This window comes from Echeneis naucrates, chromosome 5 (genome assembly GCF_900963305.1).
Source record: "Echeneis naucrates chromosome 5, fEcheNa1.1, whole genome shotgun sequence".
NCBI classification, from domain to species: Eukaryota; Metazoa; Chordata; class Actinopteri; order Carangiformes; family Echeneidae; genus Echeneis; species Echeneis naucrates.
The window spans coordinates 13770309-13785903 of record NC_042515.1 but is presented as its reverse complement, the minus strand read 5'-3'; the positions used below and the strand labels follow the sequence as shown (position 1 = coordinate 13785903).

The following is a 15595-nucleotide window of genomic DNA, read 5'->3' as shown; positions in this document are numbered from 1 at the left end:
TTTGAGTGGAGCGTCTCAGTTCATACAACATTTTGATTGGTTGAGACTCATGTCAAACATTCCAGCCACTCAAAACTCCGCCCATCCGGTTTTTCTCTTCCGGTTGTGTTACTTTATCGCTGTAGAAACTGCCAGAAACTTGACAGTGAGTAGATAAGAGTGGCAGACACAACTCAAAAATATGTCTTTTTTTTGTCACATCATCCTTTAACATATTGAAATTATGGTGTGATCAAAGAGACTCGACTAAAAATCGGTTTTCCTGTTTATTTTAAACTTTGCTTAGCTGGTGTGAAAACCATCCGTGTTAGCGTGTGGTCCCAACTATGGAGTGACTCACAACAGGGAGGTTGTTTTTATCAAGTGTTTGTAGTCCATTTATACCCCAGTCTATATTTTAACCCTCAGAACTGGTAAAAAAAAAAATCAACTGAATGTGTGTCGGCTTTAATTGTCGAGTGTCAACGAAGGAAAAACAAGCCAACTGCTAGCTGCGCGCTAATTCAGTTCAAGCCCAGGTCAGAAAAACAGAAAAAGCAGAACCGGCTACGTCACGCTACGGTAGAGCAGCCGGGGGTCAACATGTCCGACTCCAGTGGTGACAGCCGCGTTAAAACGTTAAACTTCAACGTCGGAGTGCTCGGACATGTTGACAGCGGGAAGACGTCGCTGGCCAGGGCGCTGAGCAGCACCGCCTCTACGGCCGCCTTCGACAAGAACCCGCAGTCCCGGGAGAGGGGCATCACGCTGGACCTCGGCTTCTCCTCCTTCACGGTGGACCTGCCGGAGCAGCTCCGGGGAGGGCAGCAGCAGTATGACAGCCTGCAGTTCACCCTGGTCGACTGTCCGGGACACGCTTCTCTCATCCGGACCATCATTGGGGGTGAGCTCTCTGAATTCTGTGCAAGTGTTACTGCCAGGTTTGGGTCTGATGACACAGGCCGGATTTGTAAAGCAGTAAAACAGCGGCCTCCCATACAGTCCGACCCGAGAACCACTGAGGCCTCCTGGGCTGCAAGGGTGCTGCTTCAGGCTGTAGGCTGTAGGCTGGAGGCTGTGGACCTGTTTTTGGTTACACACAAGTGCGCTTAGATCACTGGGAAATCTAATAAGCACTTCTGAACATCATACCTTAATAAAGGAAGGTGTTGTTTTGTTGTTGTTGTTTTTTTTCAGAGCTGATGATAGATTTGCCAATAAGCTGTCAGCTGAGTGCATATGCAGCATGCCTCTGTAAATAAGCTGTACACTTTTCATACTAGGAAACAGTGAATAGTGATGCACCAAAATCAACAACTGCTCTGTTTTATTGAAGTGGAAATACAAAACTACTGGGAAAAAAGTGACATTAGCAGAGGCATCTTTTCATTAGTTTGGGAATGAGGCAGATGGCAAAAACAAGGGAAAATGAACCCTTTTCTGTGCAAGCTGAGTCTACCAGAAATCACACAAAAACACATGACTAAAAAAAACCCCAACATTTATATGTAATGCTGAGCATAAATACTAGTCTACATGAGAAAGTTGTGTGTGTAGTTAGATAAGCAACACCCTTTTAATAACACATCACAGAAGAGATTTTATCACTAGATGTCTCATCTTGTGTTCTTGCCAAAGCTCTGACAGTATAAATGCAGTGGTCATGGCCAGGTAAGGATGCTGTGTTGTGTATATACAGTACTTCAAGGGACCTCTCCAGCAGGGGGCATCTTCTCTCTGCTGGGATCTAGGCTGGTCATATATTGACTTGGATGATTGGCAGCATGAGAAGTCTCTATAGTGGCGTGAGGTTTAGAAAAGACAATACCATTACTTTCTTCTAATCCTTGTTTGTAACAACAAATGAACAACCAAAATCCATCTTTTCTAAATTTAAAGAGTATGACTTGGGCAAAGTTAATCGTCCTGAGAGTCTGAGGGCTCAAACACAGACTGCTGTCATATAACCAACACACATAATGAAACCTATGACCAAGTGGGGTAGCACATGCTGTAGATTAGGGAGGAAGGAAAGTGTGGGGATTATGGTATGTATTAAACTTTCCTTCCTGTCCCAAGTGGGGCTAGCACAGGAAAGAGAGGGAGCCAAATAGAAAGGGAGAAAAGAGAGGAGCACAGGAAAGAGAGACTGCCAAAGTCAGGAAAAGAAAAGAGGCAAAGGAAAGACAACCAAGTGAGCTGCAGCTCTAGTTTCACCCCTCCAGCCTTTACTCTCTCTGCCTGTGCACCCCTCCCCAGTTTCTCTTCTTGTTCTAATGTTATTCTTGGGTGTCTGTGTTCATTCCTGTTTGTATTTCTGTTATCGACTTCATAGTCTCCTCTTAGGCTCACTTAGAGCTTTTTCTCCTTTTTTTCACAATAGAAAGGCAGGATTGTTTTTGACAGTACATTTATATTGGTCATCAGTTTGCTCTTTTTACTCATGTTATTAAATCAGTTGCATTCTCAATTATTGTCCACATTTTCTGCCATCTAGGTGCCCAAATCATTGACCTGATGATGCTGGTGGTGGACGTGGTGAAGGGTGTGCAGACTCAGACTGCAGAGTGTCTGTTGATAGGAGAGCTGACCTGCCCTCGCATGGTGGTCGTCCTGAATAAGATTGACCTCCTGCCACCCAACAAGAGACAGACTGCCATTGAGAAGATGACCAAAAGACTCCACAAAACACTAGAAAGCACCAGGTTGGCATTTAGTTGTAGAATTAAATATCACCACGTTAAACAATTTACAGGGATAAATTGATAGACTAGTACTCAATCAATGGTTGTGAATTAATGGCCCAGAAGATCCACGTTTCAGTCAGTTGCAAAATCTCATTTCTGTCTGCCAGGCCCACTTGTATTATAGCTTCAAGATTTTGATGTGATGCATCTGATTAATTTGTTTTAAAAGTTTATTTTTAACATAAAACAGGAAAGCAACAATAACAGTTGTATAACAACAGTTATTCAAGTTATCCGTGTTCAAAAAGGAGTGAGAAGACGTACTCCTCACCACTACCACTACTTACTCCACAGAACGAAATGCAAAGTCTTTTTCTGTTTGTACAGATTTTATTCTATAAAAACATTACTTCAGCATCAAAGCATGAAGAAACAGTGGCATGATTGTATTTTTGTTGGCCAGATTCAAAGAATGTCCAGTGATTGCTGTGGCAGCAAAGCCAGGGGGTCCAGACGCTCCTGACACAGAGGAATCACAGGGAATGTCAGAGTTAATAGAGGTGAAGTCTGGAAACGCACTCAATCAAAGATGTTTGATGTATAATGTAACACACCCTGGTTTTAAATTACCAGTACAAATTACAATATCCTTGATCAATATCATTGGCCAGTCACAATTTGCTAGTATCAGTGCATTTGTAATGAGATAATATCAGCTTGGCAGACTTATTGATGACGTGTTTGTTTTTTTTTAAAGATTTCAGATTCTACAAATTAAGAATGAAATCAAAATATGAATAGACTCTTTGTTGTCTCAGCTTTTGAAGAAACAGACCTACCTCCCTCAGAGAGACCCTGGAGGTGACCTTCTGATGGCTGTGGACCACTGCTTTTCCATCCGTGGTCAGGGAACAGTCATGACCGGCACCATCCTGCAGGGGTCACTGGCCATCAATGATACTGTAGAAATCCCATCTCTAAAGGTATGCCCTAAAAATGGCCAGACATTCGGAATTTCTAATATTTACAAGCTAGTAAAATTCCCTAGAGATGGACAAGCATTGGCAGACACCACAGAGGGTCAGATGTTGAGAAGTCGACTGAAAGTCAGCAGCCAGAGGGAGGGGGTGGGTTTAGAAGATGTGTTAGTTTAATCTGAGAGAAGGATGAGGGGACTTGGGGTTGACTGGCAGCACCGGTGTTGGTTAATGTGGAACAGATGCTAAATTTCAGCTTGGCTCAGCAGTTTTGTCTGCAGTAGTCACGTTGGCCTCTTGGTGGCAGCAAAGCAGTATTAATATGGGCAAGTGTTGATTTAGTCAGTGTATGTTCCAGGACCAAAATAGTACACATGATTATCAAACAAACATCGACAATAAGGAAAGCAAATAGATGCATATCTTAATAGTCAATATACTTGTGTGATTCTGGATATGTATCATTTCTAAAATAAAATGATGCACATTAAAACACTGAATTTTCTATCAGTACTTACAAGCACATATTTAAATGTATTTTTTAATGAGATAAAACAACAAATATTTTATTCCCAAATTGGGGCTGGACATTAATTCATCATCAATACATATTTTCATAGAAAATGTTTCAGTAATGGTGATCTGGTTTTTAAACAAATTTCTAATATTTTGGCAAACATTATTTACATTATCTATCACTGCCTGAGGTTCATTACAGGATGTTGCCTCCACTTCAATGTACTCAAGGTGAGCAAAAGGTGCAGAAGGCAATCGGTATGTCGGGGGCACCATGACGTCAACAGAGTTAGCTGTTGGTTTAGCTGACTGCCAGCTGTCAGCAGGAGCATGTCAAATCATCTGAAGCAGTTCACCTTCACAGAATAATCTGAGAGCCTGAAGATCAGGCATCATAGACGTTTAAGGCAGTCTGTCCTTAAAACGACATCACCAACATCCCACATATGTTTTTATTGTTTTTCATTGTATTTTTGTATTCTATAGAAACTGAGCATTTTTTATATTCTTTATCATGGTTGAAACACTTGTTGAAATATATTTACACAATAAGGTAACCAGACAATTTGCAGTTTTAAGTTAGTTTAAAGCTATCAATACTGACAAAGCCTTGGTTTTTGTTTATTTGACAGTGGTGGTTTTTGTCATGATAAATACAGGGTAACTACAAATTTATTTTTGTTAGTTTTAATATGTACAATATTATATAGTTTTATAGGAGAAGGTTTCATATACTTGGCAAACAAATTTTTCTGAAGTTTGTACTGACATCCATTTTGGGAATTCTTATAATATTCATTTGAATTTTGGAATACACCATTCATTCATCCATCCATCCATCTTCTACCACTTATCTATACTGGAGCTAATCCTGGCTCACATTGGGTGAAGGCAGGGTCACCCTGGACAGGTTACCAGTCCATCACAGGGCCAGACAGAGACCAACAACCGCTCACACTCACACTCAGAGCTACGGACAATTTAGAGTCACCAGTTAACCCAAACATGATGTCTTTGGACGGTGGGAGGAAACGCATGCAAACTCTACACAGAAAGGCCCCAGGCCTGGGAACCAAATCTGCAACCTTCTTGTTATGGGGCGACTGCACTGACCACTTTTCTGCTGTGCTGTCTTTATTGGCTGGAATTTTGAAATATAGTGTGTCATAAAGTTTGTCATAATGACCATATCGTCCAGCCCTATTCCAAGAAATAAATCATACAATTGTTTGAATTTTCCTTGATTCAAGATTTGCTTGAAATTTGATCAAGGGGGGGACAAAAGCAGTATTTTGACAAATTGCTCCATTATCCTTTAAAGCAAGAAGGAGGAATTTGTAAGTTGTGCCAATCTAATGAGCATTTTACTTCCCTGTGTTAATATTTTTTTATAAGGAAAAAATCATGGCTTTTCTCCCTCTCTTGAATATGTCATAAACATTCTTGCAACATGTAGATAAGTAGTTGCACTTGTCCTGCATTTAATCCCATTTTCAGTTTCCAGGTTTTAAGTATGAATTTAAAACTTGGGCCCAAAACAATTTCTGCACATGCCAGGAGGAAACATTTAAACATAAATAGTTGTTTAAGTCAAGATTAATTATGTGATTGTGATCTATAAACTTAAAAAGCAATGTTCCAATATATGCTTTGTATGCTTTTACGTGTGTACTTTTTCCAGACTGTTTGTTTAAAATCTGTAAAACACTGATGATAGAATTTATGTTGCTTGTTACAAAATGTGTTTACACAGAGTTATTGTTTGTATCTTTGATATCAGGTGACCAAGAAGATAAAATCGGTGCAGATGTTTCGGAAACCAGTTACAGGGGCAATGCAGGGAGATCGTGTGGGTGTATGTGTGACACAGTTTGACCCCAAATTGTTAGAGCGGGGTGTGATATGCACCCCAGGGTCCCTGCGCACACTCCATGCAGCCGTCATCTCCGTCAGGAAGATAGGCTACTTCAAGGGCTCTCTTGCAACCCGTGCCAAGTTCCACATCACTGTGGGACACGAGACAGTCATGGCGAGGGTGACCTTCTTTGGCTTGCCACCTGTGAATGCCTCTACACCTCCCTCCGAACCATCACTGCCCCACTCCCTGGAAATGCCCTTTGCCTTCGACAGGGAGTACTTCTACCAAGATGAGTATGTCACAGGTCAGGTAGAGATGAGTTCTGGACCCGAGCCAGAACAATGGGCCTTGTTGGAGTTTGAGCGGCCTGTTACATGTCCCTCACTCTGCCTTGTGATTGGCTCCAAGCTGGATACAGACATACATGCTAATGCATGCAGGTTAGCCTTCCAAGGCCGTCTGTTAGAGGGGTTTGAAGACAAAAGCTACGCCGAGACTGCCCTCCCTCGTCTGCGAATCTACAAGACCAAACACAAGGAGGGGCAGGTGGAGAGGGTAAGTGCATACACAGTATTCTCCATTATTGTCTCTTAAAATTTTCATTTTCTCAACTATAAACCCTCTTCTTTGAGTGTTGGCTTTGCTCTCATGACTGTTCTATCACCTTGCACTTCTTTTGTCACTGGTTCTCTGGATGTTTGTCATTGCTGGTGGCACTGGACCATGCCTCTCAGACAGAGCCCCTATTGTATATTCATAAACAGACACGTACACACAAACATGCATGCATATTCAGCCTTGCTGAGCAGTCTTAGAGCATGAAGCACGGCTGGGTACACATGCCTTAGCATGTGCTGTAACACTAAGGAGTGTGTGGGTGGCCGTCTGACGCCAATAGTTCTGTCTGGTTGTCAGAGGCTGGCGCTGTTTGGACACACCTGAGTGGCACAGGAATACCCACATGACTGTGTGAGTTAACCTGAATCTGCCCTTATTTCTCTCTGGCTCAGCATCTTTCACTCTTCCACCCTACTCTTTCCCCTCTCTCATACACTCATCTTGATTTTTGTTTTTATGTGATTGCTGTTATGTTCTGTTTATTAAAAAAAAAAAAAAAAAAAAACAGCTTCCATGGCTTTTTGCAGTTGGTATTACTGTTAAGTTTCTCTGTGTACATCCTTGTACATGGTCAGGAGTCAAGTGTGTGAAGTAGTTTCCTGCTGTTAGCACCTCAGACTGTTGACAGCTCCAGTCACTGACTCAGGAGTAGGACAGCGTGTGCTAAAGGTCAGACCATGGTCACATGGCATTGCATTTGTTGTTCATCTGTTTAGCAGAAAGCAGTTATGTCGCAAGACTTAAGAATTCATTTTTGTAAAAGACATTACTTGCATTGCTGAGATATGACAGTCTCTTCCAGTCGCAATTTGTACGGTCTGTCAGACTTGTATAGCAACTGTATTTTTTATTTATTCATTTTTTATCAGGTGATCAGTCACACTTGAGGGACATCAGGGTCAAATGTTCAAGAATGAATGAGGGCCAGGAAGAAGAGGGAGGAAGAGCTGATGGTTGAGGGTGAGCAGGAGACAGAGTGGTGCCCCCCTGGTATCAGATAAGCATCAGGTTAGATAGACTCAGTGATAGATGATAACTAGAAATGCAAACAAATTTAGCATATAATGTGCAGGATGAAAGAGAGTGCTAGACAGCTAGGCGACAAACCTGGCAGAATGCAGCTGGCAACGAAGAGATGAGGGCACAGGACAGAACATTGGCTCTTCCTCATCATCTGGCCAAGATGGCAGAGTGAAATCAGGGTAACCTGCAGGATCTAGAGGAGGGGAGCAGAGGATTGAACTGATATTTTCAGAGTCAGAATGAAATCACATTCTGGCATGTCATTCTCATTCTCATGTCATTCAAGTACTTCTCATCACATCTGGAGCTTTCATTGAATCAGCCAGTTCATAAATCTCTTTTTCACTTTCCTGTGCTTAGGTTAGCGATGATTATACTGTGATTGGCCGCAGCCTGTTCAAAAAGGAAACCAACCTCCAGCTCTTTGTGGGGTTGAAGGTCACATTGTCCACTGGCGAGAGTGGCGTTATTGAGGGCGGTTTTGGTCAGAGCGGGAAGTTCAAGATTCGGATACAAGGTAAGGATATGTCAAGATGCTAAAAAACTACTGACGCTGCACATATCTTTCTCATCTCGTGTTTACAGTAATTAGTAGTTTGACACTGGACGGCATACATAGATATCAGTTTTCATCAATACACAATTGCAGAAAACTTTCTCTATCTTCCATTGGCTTTTGGGGTTCTGCAGACAGTTTTCAGGATGTGGTAATAGCGGTAGGCCCGACATCCCGAGCCACATTCCCAGGATTCCTCTGGGGATTGCCTGTGTTCCGGGGGAAGTCTGTTCTCTGTTTATTTTACCTTCTGTTGCTCCAAACCCACGGCTCCACACCGGGAGGGAAGAGAAAACAAAAACATTTAGAAAGAGAACCTCACCTACATCCTCTTCACTGCCTCACGCTTGAATACTCAACTGACACACACATCTTCTGGAATGAACATAATGCAGACATTGAGTGGGGTTCATCTGAGACTCCAGGAGGGCATTAGGGCAAAGATGGCACTTCTCTGCTGATAAGGTGAAGGGATAGGAGTTAAGTCTCTTATACTTTATTAATACATTGGTATCAATCTTATGATAGGTTCAGGCCTGCCACTTCAACTGATTGCCTGAAGGCAGTTTAGCTAAAATGCAAATTTAAACTTTGAATGATGGCACAAATGAACGTGTCAGTGTGTTATGAAAAGCTGTCAACACGTTGATGTTGTTTTTCCTTATTTGAATAGACAATTCTTCAGAAGTCAAAGCACATGTCATATGGATATTGATATGAGGTGTAGTGTGCCTCGTAGCCAGCAGCCAGTTTTGTAAGCTCCACAACACAACCGCTGGTGTGCATTTGTTTTTCCACATATTTTTCTCTTTGTTTCCCTTTTATCTTCTCTGAAAGACACACAATTAAGATGAAGAGGATGAATGGAAAGCAAAAGACTCTCATTTCATGCACACATTGTCAAGCGCTTTTTGTCAGTATCTATTTTTATACTTTCTTAATTCCTTTCTTAATTACTTGGTAAACCGTTTGATATGTAAAATGTTAATTGGGAAGTAGATGGCCCCAAACTCAAAGATGCTATTGCCTAAGGCATTACAAAGCAGATGATTCTCACACAAAGAAGCTATAATCAGAGCATTGTTTCCTAGGAAAGCTCTCATAACGATGAATCGATTATCTAAATAGTTGCAGATTGGTTTTCTGTCAATCAACTAAGGAATAAATGTAATGTAGATCTACTGTAACATAGTCTGATACGTGCCTGTATGAGTGACACATACAGTCACTTCAATCATTCCATGAGCTTTTACTGTATATGTGCCACCACATGGCAAGTAATTCATTCTAGTTTTTGTGACAATGACAAGTTTAAGGGACCAACAATCCATCTGCCACTACCTGGCATCGCATTTGATTCACTGACATTGAATGTGTTACGGTTTCACTGTTGATGCAGGGGATTTTTAAATGCTGTTTTATGGTTTACAATCAAAAATAAATGTGTTGCTGACTGCTGACCCCATTTTATTTGTCCACAGATTTTACCCATGTTTACTTATTACTGGGCCTTGTCTGATAAATGCTGCTAGATGAGCAGACCACAGTAAACTGTATCCCATTCCCCTTAATGTTTTTATTGTATAGTGGGTGTGATGTGATATTTTACAGTTCACTACATACAAATGCATCAGAGAACAAACCTGTGAAAGTGCAGTACTTTTATTTCCCTTGTATATGAACACAAAACATTTGAGTTTGGGTACAAGTTTGTGTTGTGGTGGTAAACTGACATTTTCAGCTGATTGTAGATAAGAAGAAGCGATTTCTGGCTGCACTGCAACCATAACAACCCTCACATTGGCATAACGATAACAAGAAGAATGCTGGCGCCGTTGTACGTGAAGTCAGACAGCAAGCGTGTGAAGCAGTAAACCCCGATCATTTCTTGCCTTCCGTGAGCAGCAACCATGCAGCCAGTTTCTATCCTCAAAGCACGTACATTCAGAAAGAATGATATGATTGCACGGAAGAATTTGTTGTGCACGCACAAGGCACAACGAAGGGACGCTCATTCACAGGAAACAGCTCAGTGTGGATGATCAATGCGGCCCAGATACAAGAGGGTTGAGTCCTCTCTGATCGAGGCAGACGAGCCAAGTGACCACAAGTCAGAGACTCAAGGAGCAGCTGGGATGTATTCATCAGTTACATCATGATGATAAAAGCATTAGTTAATCTTGAGTGTGCTGACTCGAACACTGAACAGGCTCCACTACTGATACAGCACCTTCTGTACACACAGCAGGGAAGACAAGAGCTCTATCAGGCATCATAGATAGAGTTACAGTGAGATAATTGATCCTGGTATTATACGTAGTGTGGGTGACTGGACAGTATGTTCTAGATGCATTTAATAAAAGCATCTATTTAAAAAGATTATTTGTGATATATATATATTTTTTTATATTATTCGGCCTGTTGTTTGACATTTCTCTTCATCTTTTCTTCAGAGGGTCTTAGCCCAGAAACCAAGCAGTTGTTTTCCTCCACCTCTAAGAAGAAAGGGAAGGGTGGAGGCAAAGGAGGACAAGGAAACGAAGAGGAGCCTAAAGCCGACTGTCAACCTGTTAGCATTCACTTGCATTTTAAACGGTATGTCTTTGATCCCCATAAAAAGATGGTTCAGTCTTGACCCCTGTGCACACACTTTGGTTTAACAGTGTCATGGGTCAAGCTGAAGAAAGGACAACATCAGAAGTGATTTAGGAATGAGGGAATAGGCGCTTCTGTCTCAGGAGTGTAATAACTTTCCTCCATCAGCCTCTTTTCCTGTGTTGGAGACTGCTGAAATGCAATGACTGTGGACTGCTTATCCATGTGAAACAATGATCATTTTATCTCTCTATGGAGCTGGTCTTAATTCAGTTTCCTTCTCCACAAGGGTGGAAGTTCTTCTGTTCACTATGCATTTGATTTGTGTTTAAAATCATTATTTTTCCCACCTTGTTCCCTTGATTAACAGCAAACTTTGTTCTGATTGTTTCCAATCCAACTGAACTTTAAACCTGAAAGATTGGCTAGCATGTAATATTATAGGAAATGAACTGAAAGGTTTTCATAGGTGTGTTCAAATTGTTGTACTCACTGTGTCCTGCTTTTCAGCTGGGATAAAGGTCATGCTAGGTCACGTCCGCTTACTTTGGCTACTGCCCTGTGATTTCAAATTTCAATTATTTGTCCCTAGTTCAATTTCCTCTTTTCATTTCATTTTCTTTTTGGGATTTTGTCAAGCTGAGCCATTACAGAGGTGATGTTCTCGGAACTTAATCGAGTACTAATGCTTGAGAAATAAAGACAAGATATGCTCTATCTCCAGTTCCGATTGCTGTTCTTGAGGACATCAATCATAGCAGGGCCACATAGAAAACAGCGAAGGATGTATTTCCCCCAAGTCATTGACAGAAAATGTATTTGTCATTATTTTGATAATCAAAAAATTTTAGTTTTTAGGCAAAAAGTCAGAATTTTCTCCTGTTAGACAAGTGAAATATGAGGATTTGTTGCTTTTGTTTGTCAACATTGTGAAATGTCTCAATTTCACGTAAATAAAAAACTATCTGCTGTTAAACAATAAATGACTATTAATTTCATAAATTAATCAAAAATACTTTGCAGATTAAATTATTATGAATATAATAATTTTAAAATACTTTGCAGAACAAGTTGAATTGACCAGTAACTATGTAAGAAAAAAAAAAAGTTTTTTTTTGTTTTGTTTTTAGTTTTTTTTTTTGTTTGTTTGTTTGTTTGTTTTTTTTTTTTTTTCCAGAGAATCCATGTTCCTTATTACAAATCCTACACATGATACATATTGAACCCTAAGCTTGTCTCTTGGTTTGTTCTGCAGATCTGACCTCACAATTTCCTAAATAGGTTTTCTTGGTGTCACGCTCTGCTTCAAGCCTGTTTGATACATATACAATCTTAGCCATAACTAATGCCTGTAAGAAGTGCATCTAACTGTTGCATGGAGTTTGAAACTGCTCACTGAATCATGTTAGACTGTGCTGTGAAGGAATGATCAATACACAGTTTAAGTTACAGAAATGGTACAGTGATACATTTTTAGTTGTACTAAATGAAAGCTAATATGATATAATAATTGAGATCTGCTCAAGGTACAAATGCTCCTTACTCTGTGTGTGTGTGTGTGTGTGTGTCCCGTGAAAGTGCCGGATACTCAGTATGTAGCTGATGCTGTCAGCAAACTGTCCCCGTGAACAGTGACTCTATCTCAGCAGGAATCTGTGGAAATTGGAGAGAGAGAGGGAGAGAGGAAAAGAAAGGGAGGGAGGGTAGAGGAGCAGCAGGAGCAAGAGGGGACACTGGAGGGATTGTTCCTCTGAGTGACAGTCCTTTTAGTCTTATCTCCTCCTGTTCCTCTTATAGAAAACCAGAATGGAAAAAAAATCTGTCGCTTTTTTACTCCAGTGTCTCTCCAATTTCTCTTTCTCGCTCCACCTCTTTCGTTCATCACCCATTTTACTTTTTATTGAAACCTTTCTCTCTGTCCGTTACTGCTCTTACGTCTCATCATGGATGTTGCAGTGTTTATAGTTTATGTGTTATGTTTGATCTATTGATCTATTTCCTTTTTTTCCCCCCAATCTTTTTTTTTTTTATATATCATTTATATATATCATTTATATCATTTATATCGTTTCAAATAATAATGTAGAACTTTTCTAAAAGCTATTGTTGTCCTCCATGACAACATGATTTAAAATATAGAACTCTACAGTTTTGTGAGATTTTTTTCCCCCCCACCGTACCCTCTTGTCTGCATTTTATTAAAACAGACACCAGAGTGTGGGCACACTGCATTTCCCCCTCTATGTTTTAACATGCATGCTAATCCTGTTGTATGTGTGTGCATGGGTGTGTGTGAGAGTGAGAGACCCTACAGTCCCTTCTGAGTAGGTTTGGGTGGACTAAATAATCCGCTTTTAGAACTGTAGCTAATTGTGGCAGGAGACAGACAGGGGAGGCTATGGTACTGCAGCTGGGAGTGTGTTCTCGCCTCAGCTCATTGCACACACACACTCACTCACAGGCACATCACATCTCATCGGACAGAGACCTGACATGGGAAAGTGTTAACAAATTGATCTTTCTGAAACAAACTGATTACATTTTGGCCTAAAAAAGGTGGCTGGTGGTTAAATTCTTAACCACAGTTCCCCATATTAATCCTACTGGGCTTCTCTTTTCAAAAGACGCTGACGCCCCTTCTCACCCTTGTTTGTGGCCTTCAGGTCAGCCAGGAGTCGAGGGTCAACGTCTGAGTTCCTGAATGTTTAGAGATGGGAAACAGTCATGATGAGCAGAGATAACAGGGAGGCTTGTGAGAGAAGGAAACTGAGAGCTTGTGGTGTTTGGATTATTGACAAGTCAAAGGGGGAGTGAAAATGCAGTTCAAGGCAGAAGAGATTGAAAAGAATAATTAGCAGCCGTTTGACAGATAAATGGGCACAGCATTAATTACAATTTAACCAGTGGGGAGGTGGTTAGGCTGCTCTCTTGTGCTCAGATATATTCATAGCTTACTCCAGCCTATTAGATTCCTCCCTTATCTGACAGTGTATTTCTTTAGTTTCATTACTGACAAAACATTTTTTGTTGATGCTCAAGCCAATTAGATTTGTAATGTATTAACTTTCCTTTACCATCATCTCTGAAGTTTGATGTCTCTGATGATGTTTATTACTGATTGCTTGATGACAGAAGCCATATGTTGCCATCAGACAGTTCCAGCGTAGTAATGAGCACAGTGATACAATCAGTCTCAGCCCTCGCCTGCAAATATAATTAGCTATGAGTAAAATGGACTTTGTTTAATTCATACCAAAACAGCCTCTTCACATTTCCAGCACTCCACTTCCTCCCATGCCCCTGTCAGCTGCACAAGTCTCTGATTTGTTTTTGTTTTTCCGCTCTTACCTTTGACATAAACGCAGGCCTGACTAAATAAGAGTTAATTGTTAAAATAGTTGTCACTGCTCAAAGAATAGTTTCAACTCTAGTTTTCTTATCTGAATTTATGCAAACCAAACAATTAAATATTGTTTTTAACTCTTTCATAAACTTTGGTAAATTCATCTGTATCATATTCATCATCTTATTCATGAGATTACAAAATTGTTTGTGTGAGAAATCAATTATCTACAAAGAAACAATCGATTCAGCCATTTCCTGAATTAAAGTGGGGGGGAAAAAAGCACACTTCCCACTTCAGATGTCAGATTCAGATTTCACAAAGCTTATCAGTTCGGCATTACATGTTTCTTTGTGTGGGAGCAGAGAAGTGAAAGCTGTTTAAGAATACAGTGAAGGAGTGAATCATAACTACAAGATGACAAGATCTGCTCAGCTTTTGTTTAGAGTAGGTCGAATAACAGCGCTTTATGTAACTCTCAGCAAGCTGCTCGACTAATGTTTTTTTGTATTATTATGAAGTACTACGATGCTGTCACATGTTGCATATGTCAGGCTGAAAATGAGGAGAATAATTATGCTGTAATTTTAGGAGCGGCAGTGTATAAGCCTTTTTCTTTTGCCTCATACCCAAAAATTATCGTTAATCTAATCTGTTAAACTATATTAACTTACTATTAACTATATAAACTATATGTTCTGTAACTTTTGGCCATTAAATCTATTTAGAATTTAAGTGCAGAGACTTTAAAATATCTGTTGTGATAATTTGCTCCCCTAAAAAAAGTGTTTTACATTTTGTGGTTGGAAGTGATTTTGCTTAAAAAAAAAAAAAAAGTTGAAAACTAAAATTAAATGAAAAAATAAAATTCTTTATTACCTTTGTAAAGATGCTTATTAGCTGATTTGGTCCAAAATTTTTGCACTCCAACAGTACACCCTAATAGAAGAAAAGCTTTTAAGACCATCATTGTTCTCCCATCACCACTGAGTTGTTTGCATATCTATTCCTGTCTCATTTATGCAGTCGGAAAAAAAAACAAAAAAAAAAAAACAAACAAACATGCAAATTAGTTCTGTCACCTCAATAAAGCAACATATTGATATACTGTTGCCATCTCCTGACACAAACAGCTGTTTGTTTTAGTGCCACTGTGATTCTCTCGCCTCCTGACTCATCACCTCATGGAGGAGGGACAGTGAATGAAAGGTGGAGGCTGATGGCCAAAGAATTGCACGTCGATCATTGTAGCTGAGCTCAGCACAGTCCAGTCATCCAGGTCAGAGGGCACCTGCTGTGTCACCTTGAGAAATCCTTGGCAGTACTGTGTGCACTTTGCCTTATCATCCACTTTCACATGCATTGGGATTGTGGGGGGCACATTGATGCACATCTGGCCTACAGTTGGGTCACAAGAGAAAAGCTTCCTTTTCCACAGAAACA

At 40.4% G+C, this 15595-nt stretch overlaps 1 protein-coding gene across 3 annotated transcripts; it reads left to right on the top strand.

Annotated features, from left to right (window-relative positions):
- Positions 1 to 106: 106 nt before the first annotated feature.
- Positions 107 to 11782, top strand: eefsec (eukaryotic elongation factor, selenocysteine-tRNA-specific). Of its 3 annotated transcripts, XR_003840775.1 has the most exons (8): positions 107 to 883; positions 2477 to 2684; positions 3130 to 3226; positions 3485 to 3649; positions 5940 to 6572; positions 6933 to 6986; positions 7505 to 7595; positions 8019 to 8144. XR_003840775.1 is itself a non-coding variant. In XM_029503259.1 (7 exons), exons 1-7 carry the CDS (start codon positions 583 to 585, stop codon positions 10847 to 10849), a joined length of 1743 nt encoding a protein of 580 aa, XP_029359119.1. In that variant the 5' UTR covers positions 107 to 582; the 3' UTR covers positions 10850 to 11782. The 3 variants fall into 3 exon arrangements, 2 of the variants coding, with proteins under 2 accessions (XP_029359119.1, XP_029359120.1); XM_029503259.1 differs by lacking the exons at positions 6933 to 6986; positions 7505 to 7595 and adding an exon at positions 10668 to 11782 and having other exon boundaries at positions 8019 to 8175; XM_029503260.1 differs by lacking the exon at positions 7505 to 7595 and having other exon boundaries at positions 8019 to 8154.
- The last annotated feature ends 3813 nt before the right edge of the window (positions 11783 to 15595 follow it).